General features: G+C 34.2%; 2 protein-coding genes across 2 annotated transcripts; one reads left to right on the top strand and one right to left on the bottom strand.

Annotated features, from left to right (window-relative positions):
- Positions 1 to 7,065: 7,065 nt before the first annotated feature.
- On the top strand, positions 7,066 to 8,270 carry LOC111402887 (uncharacterized protein At5g39865). Its single transcript, XM_023031202.1, has one exon. It carries the CDS (start codon positions 7,151 to 7,153, stop codon positions 8,207 to 8,209), a length of 1,059 nt encoding a protein of 352 aa, XP_022886970.1. The 5' UTR covers positions 7,066 to 7,150; the 3' UTR covers positions 8,210 to 8,270.
- A 52-nt stretch (positions 8,271 to 8,322) lies between these two features.
- On the bottom strand, positions 8,323 to 10,023 carry LOC111402886 (F-box protein CPR30-like). The gene has a single exon (XM_023031200.1). It carries the CDS (start codon positions 9,999 to 10,001, stop codon positions 8,853 to 8,855), a length of 1,149 nt encoding a protein of 382 aa, XP_022886968.1. The 5' UTR covers positions 10,002 to 10,023; the 3' UTR covers positions 8,323 to 8,852.
- Positions 10,024 to 27,130: the final 17,107 nt, after the last annotated feature.

The following is a 27,130-nucleotide window of genomic DNA, read 5'->3' as shown; positions in this document are numbered from 1 at the left end:
ATTTTTAGGAAAACTTTGCACCGACCTCGAACTTAAGATCCTTCCTATTGTATTTGCATAATTTTTCTGTCGGTCTTGGACAGTCTTTATTCTGGCCTAAATCTTTTCAATACCTTGGGCTATTCGCTTAATAATCTCATGCCCTAAAATTCTTCCCTCACCAATTTCATCCCAATGAGCTGGAGATCTGCACCTCCTACCATATAAAGCCCTATAAGGGGCCATTTCTATGGTAGTCTGAAAGCTATTATTATAAGCAAATTCTACCAATGGTAGATGCTTTTCCCAGCTTCCTCCAAGATCTAGGACACATGCTCGAAGCATGTCTTCAAGAATTTGAATGGTCTTATCTGACTGACCATCTGACCATGGGTGGAAAGTTGTATTAAAGTTTAGCTTACTCCTCATTGCCTTGTGCCTGCTTTTCCAAAATTTCGAGGTGAATCTTGGATCTCTGGCACAATTGAGACTGGGATCCTATGTAATTTGATCACTTATCTAATATATATAGCTGAGCTAATTGATCCATATTAAAAATCATATTTACTAGTAAGAAGTGAGCTGACTTTGTCAATCTATCAATAATAACCCAGATTGCATCATTTCCTTTATTTGATTTTGGAAAACCAATTACAAAATCCACGGCAATGTGCTCCCATTTCCATTTACGAATCTCTAGTGGGTTTAATAATCTTGACGATCTTTTATGTTCTGCTTTCACTTGCTGGAAAACCATGCAATTCTTTACAAATATGCCATTCCTCTTTTCATATTTCGCTATCAGAATATACTTTGGAGGTCTTTATACATTTTTGTTACTCCAGCATGTGTTGCATATGGGGGCAAAGAGAGCTCCTTTTGATATTCTTTTCGTATCTCCTAATCCTTTGGCACACACAATCTTTCTTTAAACATCAAGGTGTTATCTTTAGCTAGCTCAAAACCTTTTCGTTTGCCAGTGCCAACTTCACCTTTAATCTTTTGTAGAAATGGATCACTATCCTGAGCTTTCTTAATTCGATCTCGAATAGTAGGTTGAACTATGAGGGTAGCAATTCTTGCTGCAATATCTGCTGGAGGTAAGATCACCTCAAATCGTAAGTTATCTATATCTCTGATTAATGATTTCTGTGTAGTAGGTAAAGCTGTCAAACGTCCTGCTGTCTTTCTGCTTAATGCATTAGTAACTACATTGGCTTTTTCTGGATGATAATGAATGACACAATCAAAATCTTTGATTAATTCTAGCCATCTGCGTTGCCTCATGTTCAATTCCTTCTGGGTGAAGAAGTACTTTAGGCTCTTGTAGTTTGTATAAATATCACATTTAGTTCCGTAGAGGTAACGTTGCCATATTTTTATTGCATGAATTACTTATGCTAACTCCAAGTCGTGCGCCGGATAGTTTTCTTCATACGATTTCAATTATCTGGAAGCATATGTGATAACTTTACCATGCCGTATAAGTATGCATCCTAGACCTTGCTTAGATGCATCGGTGTAGTAACGGAGCCTTCTAACCCTTTGGGTATGGTCAAGACTGGAGCTGAGATCAATTTCTGTTTTAGTTCCTGAAAGCTTTATTTGCACATATCCGTCCATTGAAACTTCACGTTTTTCTCGTTAACTAGGTCATTGGGACGACAATATTTGAAAATCCTTCAATAAATCTCCTGTAGTAACCTGCTAATCCTAAGAAACCGTGGACTTCTCTAACATTTATTGGCCAAGACCAATTGATAATTGCTTCCACTTTACTCGGTCAACTTCAATTCCTTGGGCTGTGATTATGTGGCCAAAAAATTCCACTCTATTGACCTAAAATTCGCGTTTTTTAAATTTGACATAGAGCTTTTCCTTCCTCAATATTTCAAAAATAATCCTTAGATGTTTCGTATGTTCATGCTCACTCTTTGAATAGATTAATATATCATTGATGAAGACAATAACAAACTGATCTAGATAGTTGTGGAAAACTCGATTCGTGAGATTTATGAAGACCGCTAGTGCATTTGTCAAGCCAAAATGCATCACCAAGAACTCAAAGTGCCCACATCAAGTCCTGAATGCGGTCTTAGGAACGTCAGTTGATTTAATTTTCAACTGATGATAGCCTGATCTTAAATCAATTTTTTGAGAAAACCTTGACACCTTGTAGCTGGTCAAATAAGTCTTCAATTCTAGGAAGGGGATATTTATTTTTAATTGTAGTACAACACATCTCTCAATAATTGATACACATTTTCATCGATCTATCCTTCTTCTTTACGAACAATATTGGAGCTCCCCATGTTGAAACACTGGAATAAAATCCTTGTCTAGCAACTCCTGCAATTATACTTTTAATTCCTGAAATTCTATTGGTGCCATACGATAAAGGTCCTTTGAAATTGGCTTGGCACCCGGTACAGGTCAATAGTAAACTCGACCTTTCAGTTTGGAGCATTCCTGGTAAATCTTCTAGAAATACATTTGAAAAATTTGTAACCACTCGAACTTCGTTGATGATTAACTCTTTCTAATCAATGTTGGTCAAATACACTAAGGATCCTTGAGCAGACTTCTTTTTCAATAAGCATTCAGCTTGGACTGCTGATATAAGTCAGGGTAGAGGTCTCTTCCTTGTTCCAAAGAAATGAAATTCTTTTTCATCAGGTCGTTGAAAAATTACATCCTTCTCAAAACAACGAATGGTTGCATGATTTTTCGACAACTAGTCCATTCCAAGTATAATATCAAAATCTTTCATATCTAGGACTACTAAGTCAGTTTATATAATATTCCCATCCATTTCTAAATTTAGGTTCCTCGCTATATAATTTGCATTAAGCACCTTCCCAGATGGTAGTGATACTTCTAATATGTTATTAAGGGGTACACATTCTATATTCGACTTTGAAATGAATGTTGAAGAAATAAACGAGTATGTAGCTCCTGACCAATTAATATAAAGGTAGGCATATCAGAGATTGATATGATACCTGTCATTACATTGCAGTCGAGCTCTGCCTCTTCCTGTGTTAAAGCAAAAACTCTTGCCTTGCCTACCTTTTGATCTTCAGTCTTCTTAGGTTATACCTTAATGAAATCTTTCGCAACGTGTCCTGACTTGCCACATTTGTAACAGATACCTTTTCCTGCCAAGCATTCTCCCTTATGAGGTTTATGACTTTTAAGGCAAAGAGGACGTGGATTCTTGTCACGAATATTGGCATATGTTTTTGTCCTTCCCTTCTTGTTGGGACCTTTTCCATTCCTCTTATTATTATCATACCACTTGCGCTTATCTAAGGAGCTTGTCTCCTGCTTACTGCTTTCACCAATCTGGCCGTCATCAAAGACGTATACTTGAGCCTTCTCCAGAACTTCCTGATAAGTAACTAATTGGAATATTGCCACTGTTTTTTCTAATGCCTGTTCTCAGTCGATGCTCAAATTGTTGAGCTCATTCTCCCTTGTGTCCACCAACTATGTGGTAAATCTAGATAACTCCTCAAATTTTCACTTATAATCGGTAAGCATGATGTTTCCCTGCTTCAGCTCAAGAAACTTTCTTCTTGTCTCTTAAAGTAGTTAGAAAGTACTTCTGAAGTACTATCTTTTTGAACCGTGCTCATGTAAGGTTACACTGTTGCTCCTCTTTGTGGGATCTAGTAGTCATTTCCCACCAATGACCTGCTCCCTTCTCCATCATAAATACCGCACAAAGGATCTTTTGTGCATTAGTGTATTCGATAAATTTGAAGATACGCTCAAGATGGCGAAGCCATTCTTCAGCAGCCAGTGGATTGGGGCCACCTTCAAATACGGGTCGGTGCATCTTGCGAAATTGTTCTATAATTGAAGATGTTCCCGACTTGCTTTGTGGCTTTTGAGGTGGTTGATGCGACGATATCTCTCGTATAGCGGCCAGTAACTCTTGTGCTAAGTTAGTTGCCATCTAAACCTTAAATGTGGGGATCGTATATTAGATGCCATTCAAGTCAGTTTCACTATCTTGGTATAGCTGATGACGATAAAATAATGTTGTTTCTGTTCACTATATTTACATTGTTTCCACTAAGATTTGATTAAATGGACTTTACATTTTTTTTTTAATTTTTTTTAATTTTTTTTAATTTTTTGCATTTCTGAGCGTTTGCAATATTGTTTTTCATTTTATTGATTGAATAACACGCAACTGAAAGGTTTCCAAGTAAGGAAGGGGGTCACAAGTGGACTTCTTAAATTCTAGGCTTGCTTAAACAGTTTAGGTCTTTTTGACAAAGTCTTTCAGTCTTTTGAATAAGCAAATTAAGAAAACTCAAACAATAAGTTCTCCATTATTATTATTATTATTATTATTATTATTATTATTATTATTATTATTATTATTATTATTATTATTATTGTTGTTGTTTTTTTTTTGTCATTTGATTTGAAAATATTGATTTGGTGTCAATTTAGATGCACGTATGTAGTGCATAATTAAATATATCCACTCAAAAGATATACACATAACATAGATATTTCTACATGAAAATCATAAACATGTGATTTTGCAATTAGTGCTACATATAAAACAGTTTTATCAAATTTATTAAAATTTTGACATCCAACATCATAATTATAATTTTTTGCACAGTATAAAAAATCCAAAACTCATTAAACGGACATTTAAAGCTACTAAAATAATTTCATACCTTAGATCATCAATTAGAAGTTGATCATGCTGGTAGATGTCGTGTGGATCAAAATTTATTTAATTTTAACATATAAAGAAATATAAAATTTTAATTTTATAAGTCTGCGGGAAAGATTGACTGGCTCTAGTACCATGCTGTAATGCCTCGAAACTTATGCTCCGAAAGTTACTTAAATATTCGCTTTAACAATTATAAAAGTTGATCGACACATTGTAATATATAAAAAATTTGAAGAAACATTATGAAATAAACTAAACTATTTTATTGTATCATAAAAAGTCATATAAATTTGAACCACTGATGAAATATAAATGTAGCACTTATTTTTAAAAAATTCAACATTGATTTTGAAGAAAAAAATAAAATTTTAATTTGAACAAAACAAAATGTTTTCTAACTAAATACTAATTATTAAAAGAAAATCGTAAATTCTTGATCCAACAACATGGACTCTATCGGCAGTCTGAACCTCCAACCATTAAGCATCTGTAAAAATAATTTAGAATATGAAATGAGCATATGAATATACTCAGTATAGATTTGATGCCAGCATTTTTCACATTTTAATATAAAAAACAAGTAAAATACGCACATAATATAACTTTCTTAGTAGGATAGAGAACTGACCATCTCATTCTTACTTAGGACATACCTATTCTCAATCTCCAGTTAAGGTATTTAGCCTTGTGACTGGTTTTCGTGTAAATCTACATAATAATGCCCTATGATATTTTCCACAACATCTTTCTTTACTTTGAATAATATAATAGTGCATAAAACACATAACTTAAAACATTGAAAAGTGAAAACACAAAATCATGAGGCATTTAAAGAAATTCATACCTATTCGTTAAGTTTCTTGTGTACTTGAGCTATTTAGGATTGAAAATTTTTATGAACAAATCTCGAACGTGTCGAGAAAATTTTATTTTTCCTTTCCTTTTCTCTCTCTTTCTGCCGTTCTTTTCCTTTCTCTATCTTCCTTTTCTCTCTCTCTTCTTTTGTTCTTTTCTCTCTTTCTTCCACACGTTTTTCTTTTATTTTCTCTTTCCGCCTCTCTAAATTTGTTTGAATTAAAGTGCACAGGATATTTATAACAGCGATAATGATAATGAGCTACTTAGAATATTATAAAAATTTTAATTAGAATTTAAATTGGACTCTTCACAAACAATCTTATCAAGTAAAATTTTAATTACATGAGGATAAGATTTTAGTATAAATATGTTAAAACATTAAATTTATCGGAACACCCTTTTATCAAATAATTCAATATATATCCAAATATTAAATTCTAGTTTCATTTAAACTCTTATTTTTAAATTATAAGTATGATAAAACTCTATACTTGTCTAAATACTTTCATATCAGATAATTCAATAATAATTTAATAGATATCCCAAATAATATTAAAATTTAATTTCATGTGAAACTCTCTCTCTCTCTCTCACACACACACATCAAATTATCAAAATATTAATACAAGATTCTAGAAAATGATTAAGTTGCTAAGTCACTCTAAAATTTCAAAACGTGCAGTTATCCCTCATAATATATTGTACAAATTTTTGGGGTATTACAAAAAATTTGTGGAAACTTGCCAATCTAACGTAGAAAAATTAGAAGAATATAAACCACTTTATATATATAGGTCAAAATTGACACAAGATTTTGGATCTGAAGAGCATTAAAGTTCACATGCCCGCGCCGTTGTTCAACTAGCACAAGTCGGCTCAAGCTCCAATATGTTTATTCAAACTTCTAGAATTTTTTTTTTTGTACGTGCAGGTGACATCTTCTAGAATTGACAATTTGGCTATCAAAATTTACATTAAAAAAAAAAAAAAAAAGTTGCACTCCAACTTTGAGGGTCTCCACTGTTCTGCCCCTAAGACTTTGTGAAGGAGGTAAATCTCGAGATGTGTCCGAACAAGTTAGGGGACAAGAATTACCTGTATACTGCACTTACAAGAGGTCTAATTCTATATTTCAAGAATCGAACCCGTACACTGCGACTGTTAACAAGGCGTGAGATAACCGCACTCCTATTCTTTGCACTATTAAACTATGTCTCGGGGGGCCAAAATTTACATAGCTTAATAGTTGCTGCAATGCTGTTCAAATAGGTTGTGTCTGGTGAGAGTACGTTGATGAATACAAATTTCACGGTCCGTAGTTGGAGAATAAAATTTTATTTTGCGGTCAAAATAGATAAAGTTATGTGTAATTAAAGTGTTAATGCTTAGCCATACACGTCTTCTCCAAGATTTTGGCATAACAAGAAATTCTGGATCCATATAAATTAATCAAAAATCTAAAGCAACCACGTGTTCTTACAATATCCACAACTGGGAAAAATAAGACCACACATAAACTCGAGGATAAGAACCAATAACATGACAATATAACCTGTCATAACATTCAGTGCACTAAACGAACCAAACGCACCAAACGCTTCTGCTCCAATGGGGTGCGCCTCCTCCAAGAGAATCGATGTTTACCGTCCACCACCATCCAGCTTTGCCGTATTCAACGTCAATGCAATCGAAGAGCCGTGGCTCAAGATGGGTGATGAACATCACCAACAGGACGAAAAGCCCACGCACGTGCCACTTCCCATTCTTGACAAGCTTAAGGCCATTGAAGATGCTCCCGGTACGTGGGATGAGGTTAGCAAGGCACTGGAGGACATCAAGCCCACTTTCAACAGCCCACCCCCGCCAGCTTCCGCCATAACTAAAAGAACCAATAGTACACCACCAGCACAAGATAGCGAAGCTCCTAATGTAAAAGCACCAGGTAAGAGCTTTTCCTTTCACACACTTGAAGAGCTTGAAGCAAAAGTTTCATCAAAGCCCACCGAGTTAAAAGAGACCGAGCCCATGGGCACTGAGTTGAAGAAATTCCAATCAAACAAGACCGAACACGCGGAGTCACGAGTTGGGGCGATGTCGAACTCACTAAAAAACAACATATTCATAGTGAGAGACAGATTAGAGAGAGAAAAAGAGGGTAAAAGTTCAACCTTTGTCAAACGCGACCTATTAAGCGAGTTCGAAGAGAAATGTCCACCGGGCGGAGCCGACTCACTGGTTCTATACACCACCTCTTTGGGTGGCGTCCGTTCCACATTCGAAAACTGCAACAGAATCAGAACTATCCTCGAAACTCACAGAGTCGTGTTCGACGAACGTGACATCTCTTTACACGGAGAGTTTTTGAACGAGTTGAAAGAATTAGTCGGTGAAGGAGCGAGTGTTCCGAGGCTATTTGTGAAGGGGAAATACATAGGAGGTGTTGAAGAGGTGGTGAGTTTGAACGAGACGGGTAGACTAGGGAGGATACTGAGTTGGACACGAGTGGAGAGAGGAGTGGGTAGGTTGGGTTGTGAAGGGTGCGGTGGTGCAAGATTTGTGCCATGTTTGGATTGTGGAGGAAGTTGTAAGGTTTTGGTCGGGGATAAAAAAGAAAGGTGCCCACAGTGTAATGAGAATGGTTTGGTTCATTGTCCTATGTGTATTTGATTTTGTTGTTTTGTAATAAAACTATACATTGAAATTTTAATTTCAGCATTGCTACGCATGCATACATGGGAGAATGGGTCTATATATAGAGGTTGTTTGTTCCACATTATTTTCTCATTTGTAGAAGAATTCCGATCGGTAGTGGACCCCCATACAGTCGCAGTTGTTGACTTGCATCTCACAATTTCATGGAGGAATGTCCATCAACGACTATATTTCTCATTTTATGAAATAAAAAATGTGCCTTAAATAGCCTCATAATGCAGAAGTTACTATTTTACCTTTTTAAAAATGAGTGATAGAGAAATTTATATGAATCTGGGTTTGGTGGTCATTGGTGGATTTAACTTGTATATAAAATCATTTTAATTTTATATATTTGAGACGGAATTGTTACAGTTGGATTTGATACGAGCTATTCAACAGAACGTGCATAAATTAAGACAGATTGAGATTACAAATCCTCACCTCTTATAGTGTCATGGTAACATTTTCATATTGTATTCAGACGACTCAATATTTTCCATATGGTGCAACACACGCTACTTTCCAACAAGTAAAACAACAAATTAGTGTTAAATTTTCTAGTTATTATTGGAAAGAAAATAATTACTTATAGCATAAACACAATAAATGAGTTTAATCATAAACTACTTCTATATTTCTTGGATTTTTCTACTTGTGCTTGACTAGCTCTCTCCCTTATTTTCTTGCTTCTTCTCTTTACCTGAACAAGGCTTTCAACCCAACAACAGGTGTCCCCAGAGCTTATTTTTATGGATTCAGAATGCAGATTTTTCGGCAGTGATTCCTTAAGGTGTTGGTATATGTCACTGAAAACCATTCCCCCATCAGCATCAGAATGAGGCAACCTTAGCTTGGTCCAAATATCACTGTTTTCATTATCCAGTGATTTCCATAAGTCACAATCGTGTGAGAAACAATTTCTGTAAACCGACCAATTAGTCCAACACCGACAGTAGGAACAGAACTCCACAAGTCGGGGCATCTTGAAACCCTCTGGCAATGACACTGATCGTAACACCTCGGTTCTAAGACAGAGAACCAGAAGTGAAAACGTAGAATTTGGTTGCTTATCCTGCACAAGCCACTTCATAGAACCATCGGCAAAACTAGGCCGACTAACCCGAAAAATACTAATCAGTGGAATATTCTCAATCTTTTTCCAGCTATCCAATTTCAGGCTATAAACTTTGACTTCATAATCACCATTATAGTTATCCAAAACAAATCTCGCAACCTGGTGGTCATCCGTAACATTGTCATATCCGAATCCATAACTAAACGTATAATGTCTGTATTTTCTAGCCTCTAAGGCCTCAATCTCGACAGGGGTGAATGGTAGTATCCTGTGACTACCTATAGACGGATTCCACAAAACAATTTTTTCCCTGCAACTTTTCTGAAAGGTATATCGTAGACAAATTAGGAATCTGGAAGAGCCTATAATACTCACCCGGTCATTACAATGCTGAACAGGAGGCTTTATCTCTTGAACATCTGCAATTTTGAATCCAAAATCAAAGCTTATGACGTAGAATATAAAGCCGACAGGTACACGGTTGTCCTCTTTACGACGATGATATTTGCCAACAGCAAGCATCTTGCGAGATTTGATGTCATTTAACGATTTCTTCAGATGCAACTGGATGAGATATGAGCTATCAATAAGAGCGCACCATGATTTCGAGGCGCACTTGAATCGAACGAGACTGACCGCCGGTAACCTCGACAGCACATCAAGGAGTACGTCCTCTGGGATGACCGACATTGAATTACGATCACCGTAAACAAATTATAAAATCCTACAGTTTCGTTATACATATTTATACAGAGGCGTGCGAAAGACTTAAAATCCCAATTCTAATAGAATATATAGAAGGACAGAAAAGAACGAACTCTGAAGCTTGTCAAATATAAGCCTATGTATGTTTGAATACAATTTCAGTGAAAATTAAACACAAATTTTAACAACTTTATCACTCATTATATACACATGCACTATCATTCCTCTTTATAAGCCCCGTTTGAGTCCAATTATTTCTCATTACATTAAATTAAATTTTGTCTCTCTTACTTTTAATTACATAATTTTCAATAAAATAATATTACACATAAATCAAAAAATTTTCAACCACTCATTTTTCAAAAAAAATACTATTCATCCCATTATAATGCCAAATAATGGGACTGGAATTATTAAAAGGTAATCTCGTTAACTAATTCATCAGGGACGGGAAAGGAAAAGAAATCAGAGAGGGGATAGGAGAATTAGGTAGTATGCATTTTTTTTAATTGTTTATTTTTATATACTCGTAATATTTATGTTAGATATTTTCAAATTTAATTACTATTATCATCATAATAATAGGCCTTCTTTGTGCCCCATGATTTGGTAAAAAGGGATTTTGAAATAGTGATTTTTTAAGAGAAACATGCTGCACGTACAGGCCAGGCAACAAACATGAGAGGGTCATATTTCCCCTTATTTTATTTTTTAAGTGGGCCCCATTGCTACAGTGAGAAGCCTGTAAAGACCCTGTGAAGAACTGCCTTGTACATGCAGTTTTATTCTTTTTAAAAATATGTAGTTAAAAAATAAGAAATTTTTTTAGAGTTACGTGTAAAATTATTTTATTAAGATAATGTGTAATTGAAAATAAATTTAAAGAAAAATGTATTATTAAAAAATGGGATTCAAACAAGGGCTAAATATGCAACGAAGGTATATTAATAAGATTTAAAACTTTAATTTATGTTTTTATTCTCTTGAAATTTTGGATATATTTGTTCATTGTTAAACAAAATTGTCAATTTCTTTTAACCAAAACTCATATTAAGATGAAACCAATTTGCGTAAACAGAGAGAAAATTCTCTTTACAGTAAAAATAATATTCTTACTTTGTCAGATAATAAATTTCAAACAATCTAAAAGGACCAAAGATCAACTTTTGGGACTGCCTCTTGGACAAAAATTTAGCGAAGTTAAATAGATTTTTCATATAATTCACGTGAATTTCATTAAAAATGGTGAAATTTTAAAAGAGTTTGTCATATTATTTTTAAGCTTAAAATCCATTCAAACCTTTTAATAGCCTATTTATTATTGACTAATATATCTATTTATTCAATCCCCATCATCCGTACACCACACAACAGAGATCTAGATTGTCATCGTTGCAAAGGTGACCTGCCTTCCAAGCTCGAGCTCGACCTCTACCAATTCTTCCACATAGATCATTCTCCCACAGGGTTCAAGGTCGAGCATTGAAACCTGCATGCCATCAATTCTGATTCCCTAGACGCTAGAGACATAGCACTGTCTAGCCATAGTTTGGTTTCCTCGAACTACCCCTACTCCATTACTTGTTGGAAATTTTATGGCCAAGTGGAAAGTTGAGACAATAGCCTTTATCCCATTAAGTAGCGGCCTTCCAAGTATGGCATTGTAGGCCATTGGAGCTAGGACTACATGGAAAGTTATGACTTGTGTTAACTGCTTCCATTTTGATCCCAACGTTAGAGGTAATTCAGTAATGCCTTCCGATGTGATGACTCCACTGTCGAACCCATGAAGGGGGGGGGGGGCTCTAACCTGCTTGAGTTGTTTGGTTGATATATCCATTTGAAGGAATGTCTCATGGGACAATATATTGGTCACAACAGAGATCTAGATTGTCATCGTTGCAAAGGTGACCTGCCTTCCAAGCTCGAGCTCGACCTCTACCAATTCTTCCACATAGATCATTCTCCCACAGGGTTCAAGGTCGAGCATTGAAACCTGCATGCCATCAATTCTGATTCCCTAGACGCTAGAGACATAGCACTGTCTAGCCATAGTTTGGTTTCCTCGAACTACCCCTACTCCATTACTTGTTGGAAATTTTATGGCCAAGTGGAAAGTTGAGACAATAGCCTTTATCCCATTAAGTAGCGGCCTTCCAAGTATGGCATTGTAGGCCATTGGAGCTAGGACTACATGGAAAGTTATGACTTGTGTTAACTGCTTCCATTTTGATCCCAACGTTAGAGGTAATTCAGTAATGCCTTCCGATGTGATGACTCCACTGTCGAACCCATGAAGGGGGGGGGGGGGCTCTAACCTGCTTGAGTTGTTTGGTTGATATATCCATTTGAAGGAATGTCTCATGGGACAATATATTGGTGGCACTTACATTATCCACAAGAACTCTCTTTACTTCAAAGTTAGTGATGATTGTTGATATAACCAAGGCATCATCATGAGGAAATGACACTCCTTCTGCGTCACTTGTTCCGAAAGTTATGTCTTCCATTCTATCAAGGCCTATACTAGAAACTGATGGATACGGCCTAGCGTATAGTTTGAGTCCATTACTCGAGTCTCCTCCTGAGGCTGTACCTCCGACGATGATATTAATTATACTAGCTGTTGGTTGTTGATTTCCCCGATCTCCAATGGCTTGTCCTTATTCTGATTATTCCTCGTGTGCTTGTCATGGCTTATATAGGCGCCCAAAAATCCCCTCTTGATGAGAGCTTGGATTTCTCGCTTTAGAGCAAGGCAGCCCTCAGTTGTGTGCCCGTGGTCTCGATGAAACTCACAGTACTTGTTCCTGTCCCAGGACTCAAGAGGGGACTTCATCCTTGATGGCCATTTGAGTTCTTTCATATCTTTGATCTCCATCAAAATATTAGACATTGTTGCATTCGGCCGAGTAAAAATTGCTAAAGGGTTATCATGACTTGTCTTACCCCGAAGACAATCTTGATGCAAATTAAGCTCATGCAGCCTTTTATGCTCTTGCTTAGTTGACGGTGTGGCATCTTTCCTTGGGAACATAGTCTCTTCTATGTTGATGTACTTCTTAGCTCGGGAAAGTAGGTCGGTTACCAATGCTGGAGGGGTCTTTGATAGAGACATCTTGAACGCTTCACACCTTATAGCATGCGTTAAAGCTAAGACTACAACTATGATATGAAGGCCTGAGATCCGAAGTCTTTCCTTATTAAACCTTGTCATCAAATTGCAAAGTGTCTCATTCTACCCTTGGCGAAGCTGCATGAGGGAAGTTGCTGTTTTTCGGATGCACTTACTGCTGGCAAAGAAAGTAGAGAATTTGTCGGCTAGATCAGAGAATGAGGCTATGGAATTGGGCTCTAAGGTTGAGAACCAATCCGTGGTAGCGTTGGTCAATGTTTGAGGAAAAGCCTTACACATCACCTGGCTTGGGGCAACTTGTAGGTTCATGATGTCAGTGTAGATATTGAGATGATTGATAGGGTTGGTAGTTCCATCATGTTCTTTTATACGGGGGTATTTGAATTTGAACGATAAGGGAAATGATAATATCTCAGGAGTGAATAGTGTGTTAGTGGTAAAGCCTATTGTCTCCTTAGCTTTCTGTATTAGGCTTGTCGTGATTCCCTCTTGAATGATCTTGGCGAGTTCATAGACTCTATTATCACTTTCTCCGAGGCTAAGGTAGGATGGTAATTGGGCTCGTTGGCTTAGGTAGCTCGAGTCTGCCCAACTCGAGGCTCGGAAGAACCAAGCCAAGGGTCGGGTTGAGTCTCATTTTGGGGTGTCGGACAAAGCCCAAGCCGAGCTGTGTGACTCGTCGGCTCGGGTTTACAAGCCTATATTTATAAATAAAAAATAAAAAATAATATTTTAAAGGCAACAGCACGCTGCCTATTTTAGGCAGCTGGCATGTTTATAGGAAAAAAAATTCAGCAAAACACTGAGCCTGCCTGACTCGACTTGGGAAAGCTCGGGTCGTGCCCATTTTTTTGGCCGAGTTTTTACTTGGCTCGGCAAAGCTCGATCATTTTACTTGAGCCGAGCTCGAGCCTAAAATTTCGGCTCGCGAGCCGAGCTCGGCTCGACTCGTTTACATCCCTAGGCCAAGGCCATATGGGTACACCTGAGGTTCCAACCCCATCATCGTTACGAAAGGGCTGTGGGGCCCAAGCCCCGAGCTCTTTGAATGCTTCGACGGTAACAACGACATGCTAAGGTACTGGCATCTTTGATGATTCTTCTTGAGGGAGAAGATGATCTTCAGAGGGAGAAGGATAGCTCGGACGGATGAGCTTGCTGGGGGAAGACGTAATCTTGTGTTCACCATGGCTTTTGGCAGCGGTTCCCATAGACGACGCCATTGATGCTACCAAAAATCATACTCGGTAGATCTCCCAAACTTGAGGACTGAGAAAGAGTATGAACAGAACCTTTCAATACTTGAAACAAAGGAAAGAATGTGTGTTCTCATCACCCCTTCGATACTAGTCAAAAAGGAAATTTATATAAGAACGTATACTGAAATTGTCTGTAAAAACGTACCTTAGCAATGAGCTTTGGTTATGCATTTATAGATGTTAGTGGTAGAGTTGCAAAAGGATTCAACTACCTATAGCCCTTATCCTTATCATGTAAAGTGTTTGTGTTATAATGAAAGTATTTTGTCTGAGCTTTAGTCAAACTGTGATAAATAAGTGATTTGGATGAAGATAAATGTCATAAAGAGGTGTAGGCAAAGTGAGATTGACGTTTTTGGAGCCCGACCTCAATCCTTGGGGTATAGGCCCGACCTTAACATAAAGCCCGACCTTATGCTTGATTAAATGTGTGGGAGAAGATTGAGCTATATAGTTCGAGATAGGGGCTTCAAATCCAAGCTTGAGCTCGCTTATGGGAGCCCGATGTCAATGATGTTGTGGCCCACGGGAGAGTGTGACGTGCCCGACCATATGAACTCGAGGATATTCAAGCCACAGAAGAGTGCTCAAGGTTATCATGACCTCGAGCATGGGTCATGGATGGCGGGGTTACATAGAAATTGTACACATCGTGCTCCAAGAAAGATTATTGAGCTTGTAGGTGGGGGGTTGGTGGGGAAAAATGGGTGGGAAAAGATTGAGGAAAATGAAAATTAAATTTGGGATGGGGAGATCACTACAATACTATATATATATATATTATTTTTTTTTTAAATTTTTGGTTTTTATTGAGTTAGGACTGTAATTGTAAATTTGCTGTAGTGTATTTGTTGAAAATAAGTTCCAATTGTAGTGTGGTTAAAATGTGGTGTAGTAAATAAAATTTGTAGTGATAATAAATTGTTATAATTTCATGAGTTATTGAGGATACTTAGATTTTAAAGAATTTCATTGAAACTTATTAAAGGGGGGCGTCCTCAATTGAGACTGTGACAAATTTTAAAAATCATTATAAATTTAGGTATCTTCAATTGAGATTTTAATGATATTTATTAAAATTTGGATGTCTCCAATTGAGATTTCAATGAAATCCTTTAAAATTTAGGTATTCTCAATATCTAGTGAATTTATAAAGATTTCACTAATAGAAGGATTTTAAAAGATTTGGATAGATTTCAAGCTTAAAAATAAACGACGATCGATTATATGAAAAAATTATCCAAATCACTAGTAAATATATATTTTCTACTTTTCAAAGATACTAATGAGGTGTTCTCAACTAAGATTTTAATGAATTTTAGATGATTATAAATTCTAATGAATTTTGTAAATTTGAATATATTCTTACAAATTCCAAAAGAATCTCATCAAATATGGTGAAATTTTAAAAGATTTGCTTATATGTATGTGTAGCGTTCTTACCTTCGGTGTTCAGGGCTTCTTATTCAATTAATCTCCATAAATCTAGTGAGTCTCTTTTGTTTTTTTATAAAATTGAATTTCAGACATTTTTTTTGATGAGGTAAAGTAACTACAGAAATGCGCTAGTACAAAGGCGTGGAGAAAGAGAATATTCAACAGAGGTATGTGTAGAAATATGCATTATGATTTTCTCTCTATATATGTTTTCATGGCGTGACTATGGCATGGAATACAATTTGGGATTGTGGACCAGACCTTTTATGTTGTTTTCAGTCAAAGTATCAAATGCGAGTTAACCTAGAAAACCAAGAACGATGCAAGAGACCAAGTAAATAAGAAAATGTTGAAAGCTCCAATGTTTGTGCAGTATTTGCAGTTGTAAACAACAGCAAAGGAATCCAACATTCAAGTCGAGGGCATTCTCAAAGACTACCTTGCATGTTCGTGCTTCCAATTTTCCTCGAGTTGAGATGGCCATTGAGTCCTGTGCCTTGTCGTTTTCTTAAGGGAGATTTGCGGTTGGGGTCCCAATCCTTTTAAATTGTTGCAGATTATATGCAAACCTTTTATTTTTTGTAGTTGGGATCCCAACCCTTTCATCTCTAGCTAGATGACATGTGGATGAAATTCATTCATTTGATCTTTAGTTGACCAAAAGTCAACGATCTGCATGGATTCCATTTACATGTCCTCTAACTACACTCGATATGAAAGGTTTGGGACCCCAATTGTAAAAATGAGAGGCTTGGGTATAATCTACAATAATTTAAAAGATTTGGGCCCCCAACTACAATTCTTCCTTTTCTTAATGAATTTGTTGTACCACTTCATTTAAAAATCTATGCATATGAGACATTATCTATTGAAATTTAATATTCAACATCCATTCACTTCTATAGATCAAATTTAATTTATAATTCAAGGTGTATCTCACGCACAACGATTCTACTCTAATATTATTTTAAAATATCTCATTTAAAAGTTTAAACTATTAAAGAAACTCAAATTACTTCAATATGGTATTCAACAAAACAGCGAATTTCAAATACCAAGATATTCGAGTTTATGGTTAAAAACAACGCCAAAATTACAAGCACCACATGTACAAGTCATTGTTTTCTTGTCACCAGATTGGTTCGAGGAACTAAAACTTTCACTGTGTAGTCTGTGCTTGACTTGGTCATAATCTTGATTAATCTCAGAAGAAATTATTGCAGTTAATACTTGGTCATAATCTTGATTAATCTCAGAAGAAATTATTGCAGTTAATCTTAAATTTAAATATGTGGTCGTTTTCTGTGTTGGAACATTTTTGAAAAGTTTTAAACTTTCACAACAAATATTAATTTTCAATTTTGATTTTGAAATTTTAATATTAACTTTTAATATAAAATTAAATCTCATAATTTAGGTTGTAACTTAAGAATAAAAGTTTCAACCTTTCAAATTAAAACCTTTTAATTTTAAGTTTTAACATAAAATTAAAAGACCATCATACATATTATAACTTATGTTTTAATGATATATATGTGGGGTAGAAATTTTACCTATAAAAGGTGATTGAATTTTATTGTTGTACATATCTTATAAAAACTTGATGAAGTATTGTCCCCTATACAATCTTCTACTATATTCATACTATTTTGGCAACTCAATAAGAGACTCATTCACTTATCTCCATATGGTCGTGCCCATAGAAAGAGAAACACGTGGGTTTTATCATGGGGTCGTATAGTGCCAAAAGAACCTGCACGAAAGGGAGGCAACACGATTTTTGAACAACGTTTTCAATGTGATTCTCAAACCTTACATTTCTAACTCTTCTTCTCGTATATTCATATTATTGTTGAATTATTTTATTGAGATATATAAATTTATTATGTTAATTGGTAAGTATCTAAACACAAATCACCCAGTTTTTTCAAAAATCAAAAGTTGTGTTGTGTGATTTGTTTGTAGATGATTAGTTTTATGATCTGAAACTAGTAAAATTAAATTATTGCTTAATCTCTTAGATGGTAATTTATGTGAAGGGTTACCACAATATTTTACATTATTGACTGAAACCTGTTGAGGTTCGACTGAGAAATTGATTATTCTCTTCAAGTATCTCAGGTTTACATTTTGACACACTACAATTCTTGAATTATTCTTTCACGTTTCTATATAATCTTTAAGTAGGTTGCATTCTGTTAAATCTGGGATTTGCAAGATGGTGTTTGAATTTCATAGTTATTTTTTGCTTGTTTTCCAGAAATTACTTCTTTATACGTTTTAATTTGGCTATTAGATTAATTCCTAAAGTTGCATCTGGAAGTTGGATGATTACTTTAAGAATAATAAGTCCTTGTGTAGTTTAAATAGTTTAGACATTCGGACCTATTCTAAAAAGTAGAGGTATTATGAATAATTCTGAATTTATGTTTGTTTAGTTATTCACTACGGAAGCTCAAAAAATAAAAAATAAAAAAAAAATTGACACAAGATAATTACCAAATATCGTTTGAGCTATGAAAAGGATGATTGAAATTATTCGTTTTCTTTCATGTCCTCCATCCACCACTAGCCTCTCAACTTAGTTATCCACCAGTTGGTTGGATTTCTTCACTGTTTTACAGATAATTGAAGTGCTTGCTTCTATATTTGTAAGATGATTACGGGAGGCTACATATTGATCTACTTTTGAGGTCATTTTGTCCTCTCTGACACAAGATAATTACCAAATATCGTTTGAGCTATGAAAAGGATGATTGAAATTATTCGTTTTCTTTCATGTCCTCCATCCACCGCTAACCCCTCAACTTGGTTATCCACCAGTTGGTTGGATTTCTTCACTGTTTTACAGATAATTGAAGTGCTTGCTTCTATATTTGTAAGATGATTACGGGAGGCTACATATTGATCTACTTTTGAGGTCATTTTGTCCTCTCTTTTTTCCTTTTCAGTTATTTTTATATATTTACTGATGGTAATGAGATCATTTGTGGCTCTATATAAACACCACTTCTAATCTCCATAGCTTTCTGAACTTTAAATTATTGTCAATTTCCATACCTTTATTCAAGATGATCAAATCACATGTCATATTGCCGAAAGATTTCGAGAATTGGGAGTCAGATGAAATGAAGTTGCCTGAAAGATGGATTTTTATTTGTACACAATCATCTAAATTCATAAACTTAAACGATTTAAGGATATTAATATGGAACGTCAAAAAAACAATTGTTTTCTCTTCCTTAGGTAACCACATTTCATCAAATTCACTGTTTTAATAGTTATCTAAAAGCTTTAAATTTCAAAATAAAAATTTATTAATTTCAGTTTTGTGTTGGTTTTAAATTTCAGATTAAATACAAAATAAAAATACTTAATTCTATAGTGTGTAACTTATATTTAAATGATTTAATATTGAACTTTAAACAAATGTAGCCTATTGTCTTGCATCCCTCTTGCTCTTCATTAGTATAGAATGTTGATGTTTGAAGTGGTTGATTGATTATGATAAGCACGATAAGGGAACTTACTTTGCTGATAAACATGCAAGTGTTTTGTTGGACATTCACATTTCTTAGACAACTTCATATAGTAGTCCTTTGATGGTCCTAGTGACACCTACAAGAGAGGAGTAGTTGTGTTAGAGAAGAAGAAGGAAAACTATAACCGTAGGAAAAATCAACTATTCGTGATAGTTCCTAAACTAAGATCTTACCTCTACAAAACAACTACATCGATGATACTCACTACTATGGGAGGTACACTCTTTGCTAAGTTCCTAATGATATAATACTATCGCATAACTTGAACTTGCTCTAAAATTCCTTCACTTAACATTTGACTTGCCAATTAGACCTTTTTCCTTGATATTTATGCTATCATCCTAATCTTAATTTCACTATGAAGAAGAAATTCCGCAAGTTAGCAGGTATTAAAATTTTGTAAATATGTGTGCTAAATATTCATAACTATTGACATCAACTTGATCATCACAATGCTGATAATTAATAATTTAATATAGCCATCCACACATGTGATGTGTATGGTATGCATTGATAATTGATGTTTGTAGAGTCTTGACCAGTCTTAGTCTACTACAAAAATCAATATTATATTATGATATATAGAAATTGAGATATTATTTAGTAATGAATTATTATATCTTTGAAATGTGGGAGTGTTAAACTATTTATTGATATTTCCTTTCTTTGGTTAATGCTGAGAATAAGTTGAATGAATATCGAAATTTCATATCTCATTAAAAAATAGAACTAGAAAAAGACAAATTGAACAATTATATTCTCTACATTGTCATACCTTTTATTTAAGTCTATCCAAATTGTTGAGATACTAATATCTTGGAAAGTTTAGAAGACCTTGCAGGCGTGTAAATTGCAAGTGGAAGAGCTTTGCAAATATATGATATCAAATTGTTGTAAAAAAGGACATAAATAATTGTAGTCCAGATGAACATACATAAATCATTGAGGGGATGAGTTTGAGTCCATAAGAGAGTCACCTCCGGGAGTAATTCAACTTTTGTGATTGGAGATCCCATGAAGAATGTTCAATGTGGTAGAAATAACTCGTACTGCGTGACTCGTAATAGCATTATATTATTTGTGCTCATCCCTATGGTGATAGTGCTAATAATGTGATATTATGAATGTTCTAACCCTGAATGAGAATTGAGGCGACAATTCTTGTGAACTGTGGATCACACACCCTTGGATAATTCATCTATGTAAAAGTTGTCATGAAGCAATGGCTATGGGATTGGGCTATTCCCTAGAGACTATTACTAGAATCAAGATTAGAGCGCATGGCCATTAACAGCGCTATCCGCAATGAACTGAGCCTAAATCGATACTGTGTGTTGAACTATTATAGTTTGACCAAAGGAACCTAATTCAAAGCTTAGTCCATTATGACTCCCTCAAATAGAAATTATTATCACTAAGTGAAGTTCAAGTCCAAAAGACACCTACACCTATTACACAGTATAACGTTGCCACTATTATATATATTTATCTATTTTGAAAGTTTAAAACTTGTGGGAAATTGTTGGAACATTTTTTAAAAGTTTTTAACTTTCACAACAAATATTAATTTTCAATTTTGATTTTTAATATTAACTTTTAATATAAAATTAAATATCATAATTTAGGTTGTAACTTAAGAATAAAATTTTCAACCTTTCAAATTAAAACCTTTTAATTTTAAGTTTTAACATAAAATTAAAAGATCACAATACATATTATAACTTATGTTTTAATGATATAAATGTGGGGGTTGAAATTTTACCTATAAAAGATGATTGGATTTTATTGTTGTACATATCTTATACAAACTTGAAGTATTGTCCCCTCTACAATCTTATACTATATTCATACTATTTTGGCAACTGAATGAGAGATTTGTTCACTTATCTCCATATGGTCATGTCCATAGAAAAAGAGTCACGTGGGTTTTATCTTGGAGTCGTGTAGTATCAAAAGAACTCGCACGAAGGGGAGGCAACACCACTTTAGAACAGCGTCTTCGATGTGACTCCCAAGGCTTACATTTCTGACTCTTCTTCTCGCATATTCATATTATTGTTGAATTATTTTATTGAGATATATAAATTGATTGTGTTAATTGGTAGGTGTCTAAACACAAATCATCCAGTTTTTCCAACATTCTGTCATTTTGATATCTTAATTTTCCACTATTATAGATTTGATGAATTATGAGCATGTTTGAGCACTAATTCTAAAATTAAAAATGCATTTTTGAAAAGTAGATTGATGGGGAGTGTGCTGTTAAAAAATAAGGTAAAACTTTGGATTTGTATATAATATTATTTTATTAAAAAATATGATGTTGAAAAGAAAAGAAAAAAATGTATTTTAAAAATAATGAAGATCAAACAGTGGCATGTAAAACGCGTCTTACATTTACAACTTGAACTTGAATAGTCAATTGTTTGATATTAGCGAGATTGAATTGAATGCTAGACCGCATAAATTGAAATCCTAAGAAATATTTATGTTAATGAATTTGGTTAGTTGTACAATTGGGGTTGACAACCTCCTTATAGGAGGGGGCCTACAATTTTTTTTATTCATCGTGGGCCTCCCATGTGTGTGGTTGTCAATCGAAATTCAACCTCGATTGTATATGTAGCAAAACCGTTATGTTGGTACCCTTAAGACCATAGAAATTGATAGATTGGCAGTAAAAATCGATTCTTGGGCCATCCCAACTTTGGCAAGGGTCATATGGAAACATTTCATATATTTTTAGTCTTTAATTCAATATTATACACTAAACGTTCACTAATTACTTTATAGATAAATTAAAGTATTTATATGTAAATGATGAGAAACTAAACACGCGATGATATTGGAAAACTACTTTTATTTTTCACTTCAATTGTTTATTATTATTATTATTATTATTATTATTATTATTATTATTATTATTATTATTATTATTATTATTTTTACAACGTTATATATAGTTTTATAAAATTTATAAGTTGCAGAATTATGAGAAATCAATACAATTTTATAACTTTATGGGGAGTTATGAAATTTAAATTATTTGATGACAAATGCACTAGGGGTACAACAATGGAAAGCCCATTAAAGTTTATTGGTGAATGACATTTGTACCTATGTAGCCCTAGAAATTATTACCATTGTATCCCTGATTCTTACCTATAAATATAGGGCTTTGGTTTTCAATAATATACACAAAAGGTTTATTGAGTTTTCTCTATTCTCTTTTCCTTTTATTTTATAACACGTTATCGACACGAAACTCTGAGAAACTAGTAATTTTTTTTCATAATCATCTATCACGTATATCAAAATTAATTTGATAATACGTGAATTTTACATATACATATGTTGAATTTGCAATACATGATCTCATCTTTCTAGATCATTGTGTTTTCTTTGTACCTCTCTTTGAATTAATTAATATTTTTCTCCTTTACATCAATCCACGTGCATTTTTATGGAGATATATTTATGTTAAATCAATTGATATGCATTAATTCATGTTCCTATACCTTCCTTATATTTAGATTAGCCATTTATGTTCTACATATGCTTATAATTTTTTTTTTGTTTAATTGGTCAATGTTTTTTGTAAGCAAGTTTCAATTTCAGATCTCTATTTTGGCTGATTCCATATATATATAATATACAATAAACAAATAACTGTACCCAACTCATCTTTTCTCTCAAATCCATTGGTTTCTGCAAATTTCATGCCTTAATTGGTTAATACTAATTCAATTATTTTAATTGCACATAATTAGAATTTCGTGCCATAATATGTGAATATGTTTCTACATGTCACCAATTTTTTTTTTTTTTTTTTTTTTTTGTGTTTCGCTCGACTCACGTTATTAATTCAAAATAATATTTTATATGTGTTTGTATATTAATTAATGGTGAGCAATTGGATGTATTATCATTTTTTTATGTTTAGTTACGAAACATCATATTAAATTTATTTTTAATTGTTGTTGCTCCTGATGTAGTACAAAATTATAATTAATATTTCAGAAAAATATTAATCATAGATCTATTCGTTGTTGCTCCAGAAGTAGCACAACATTATAAGAATATTATTTGCTCCTGAAGAGCATAAATTATAATTTTCAATATTTCAGAAGAATATTGACATATTGCACTTGAAGAAATAATAGAAAAATATAATGTGCTCCAGAAGTAGCATATGTTTTGAAGAACATATTATTTCAAATTAGTGTTTATCCCTAGAGGAAAATACGTAGCTTAAAGTCATGTTGATATTGACTATTTGATTAACATGTGATAATTAATCATATTCTTCGAAACTAATTGTATTTTTTTATTGTATAGTTAAACAAATGGCAAACATTACGAAACTTGAGTTTGCTGTACTTGACATATCTGGTAAAAATTATCTGTCATGGATACTGGATGCTGATATCCATCTCGTCTCAAAGAGTCTGGGAGAGACAATAAAAGAAGGAAATAATGAATCCCTACAGGATCGTGCAAAAACACTCATTTTCCTCCGTCACCATTTTCACGATGGATTAAAAATTAAATATCTTATTGAGAAAGATCCACAAGTTCTTTGGAAAAAGTTAACTGAAAGATTTGATCATCAGAAGACTATAGTCCTCCCCAAAGTCCGTTATGAGTGGATGTACATTCGTTTGCAAGACTTTAAAACGTTTAGTGATTACAATTTTGAATTGTTTAGAATATGTTCAAAGTTGACTTTGTGTGGGGAAAAAAATTACCAATGAAGATATGTTGGAAAAAACTTTCTCCACCTTTCATGCCTCGAATGTGCTCCTGCAGCAGCAATATCCTGAGCGTGTCTTCAAAAAGTACTCAGAACTTATATCTTGCCTACTAGTTGCTGAACAAAATAATGAATTGTTGATGAAAAATCATGGATTACGTCCAACTGGTTCTGTACCATTGCCTGAAGCAAATGGTACTATATTGCCTGAAGCAAATACAATATCAAGACAAGGACGCAGACGCGGACGTGGAATAAATCATGGAAGAAATAATCAATAAAGTTATCAACAACAAGGCAATAAATTCAAAAGGCACAAAGCAAACGAGAGTGGCAAATCTAAAAAGGAGCATGAAGAAAGTTGCTTCAGATGTAGAATGAAAGGGCATTGGGCACGTATGTGTCGTACCTCAAAACATCTTGTGGATCTCTACCAGAGATCAATCAAGGGAAAAGAAAAATTGGAAACTAATTTTACTGATTATGATGGTCCAATTGATGTGACTCATTTGGATATCTCCGATTTCTTTACTGTTACTAGTATTTTTTTCGTTTTAAAAATTTAGTCTAAAATATGTTTTTACTTTTCCGTATAAAATAAAATAAAATAAAATAAAACTCTATTATGCACCCTTTATTTCATAATATTAAGTAATGTTTACTTCTTTAAATCTAAATTCAAGTTTTTTTTTAAAATTTTGTTTATTTTGTTGTATTTATAGATTCATGATGGATAGTCAAGACAGTTGCTTAATTGATAGTGCAACTACACATACTATTTTTCAAGACAAAAAATACTTTTTGGACTTAATATTAGCTGAAAATAATGTTAACATGATATCGGGTGTGTCGAATATCGTTGAAGGCTCCGAAAGAGCTTGTATTATTTTATTAAATAATACAAAATTATATATTGACGATACACTTTATTCTAGCAACTTCTAAATTTGCTTAGTTTTAAAGATATTCGCTGTAATGAATATCACATTGAGACGATGCAAGAAAATAATGTTGTATATCTTTGCATCACTTCTTTTGTATCTGGCAAGAAGCAGATAAAAGAAAAATTTCATGCACTCCCGTTTGGCATGTATTTTACATTTATGAAAATGGTCGAATCAAACAATGTTACGAACCAGAAGTTCGTTGATTCAAAAAGTTTTATACTTTGGCATGATCGACTTGGACATCCAGGAGTCATAATGATGCGTCGAATAATAAACAACTCACATGGACATCCTTTAAAGAACCAGAAGATTCTTTTATCTAATGATTATCTATGTGTAGCTTGTTCGCAAGGTAAGTTAGTTATTAGACCTTCAACTACAAAGGTCAATATTGAATCTCAAACTTTCTTGAAAAGAATACATGGAGATATGTGTGGGTCAATACACCCACCATGTGGACCATTTCATTACTTTATGGTATTAATTGATTCTTCTACAAGATGGTCACATGTTTGCCTACTTTCAACTAGGAATGTAGCATTTGCTAGACTACTTGCTCAAATCATAAAATTGTGAGCACAATTCCCCGATTACTCAATCAAGACTATTCGTCTTGACAATGCGGGTGAATTTAGATCACAAGCATTTGATGATTATTGTATGTCAATTTGGATTGAAATTGAACATTCAGTTGCACATGTTCATACACAAAATGGTTTAGCGGAATTGTTTATTAAACATCTACAACTTATTGCTAGACAATTACTTATGAAAACAAAACTCCTAACTTCTGTTTGGGGTCATGCCATATTACATACTGCATCATTGGTTCGTATAAGACCAACTGCCTATCATCAATATTCACCTTTGCAACTTGCATTTGGTCATGAACCGGATATTTCTCACCTATGGGTTTTTGGTTGTGCTGTCCAAGTTCCTATTTCACCCCCACAACGTACTAAAATGAGTCCCCAATGAAAACTTGGGATCTATGTGGGCTTTGATTCACCATATATTATTAGATATCTTGAACTTTTAACGGGTGACTTATTTACTGCATGTTTTGCAGATTGTCATTTTGATGAAATGACTTTCCCAACTTTGGGAGGAGAAAAACTACATCTTGAAAAACAAGATAGAATTTCTTGGAATGAGACAACTCTATCTCACTTTGATCCCCACAGCAATCAATGTGAACAAGAGGTTGAAAAAATCTTTCATTTGCAAAAAATTGCAATTCAACTACCTGATATATTTGTTGACACGAGAAAAGTGACAAAGTAATATATTCCAGCAGAAAATATTCCAGCAAAAATAAAGGTCCTTGCAGGACAATCTGCTGTGGCAAATGAATCTCAAATACGTCAGAAGCGTGGTCGACCAGTTGGTTCAAAAGACTCTGTACCTCGAAAAAGAAGAGTACAGGAGAAAAACCAACCAAAAACTTCAGAAGAAATCACATTAGAAAAAATTAATCAATCAAATATTGAATGTACGGTTCCTGAAGAACCAGAGGTGCCCGAAAATAATGAGATCTCAATAAATTATATGATATCTCATAAGTTATGGGAACGAAATAATATTGTTATAGACAATATTTTCGCTTTTAACATGGCTTTTGATATTATGTAAAATGAGGATCCTGGACCACAGTCTGTTAATGACTGTCGAAATAGAAATGATTGGTTAAAATGGAAAGAAGCCATACAGGCAGAATTGAATTCTTTGGAGAAACGAAAAGTGTTTGGACTAGTAATTCGAACACCTGAAAATGTAATCCCTGTTGGATACAAATGGGTTTTTGTACGAAAGAGAAATGGGAATAATGAAATTACAAGATACAAAGCCCGACTAGTGGCTCAAGGTTTCTCCCAAAGATCGAGAATTGATTATGAGGAAACATATTCTCCCGTAATGGATACCATCACTTTTAGGTTCTTAATTAGTTTGACCGTATCACAAGGGCTCGATATGCGCCTTATGGATGTAGTAACTGTCTACCTATATGGTTCACTTGACAGTGACATATATATGAAAGTC

The sequence above is a fragment of the Olea europaea genome, chromosome 11 (assembly GCF_002742605.1).
Source record: "Olea europaea var. sylvestris chromosome 11, O_europaea_v1, whole genome shotgun sequence".
Lineage (NCBI taxonomy): Eukaryota > Viridiplantae > Streptophyta > Magnoliopsida > Lamiales > Oleaceae > Olea > Olea europaea.
This window is presented reverse-complemented; position numbering and strand designations above follow the sequence as displayed.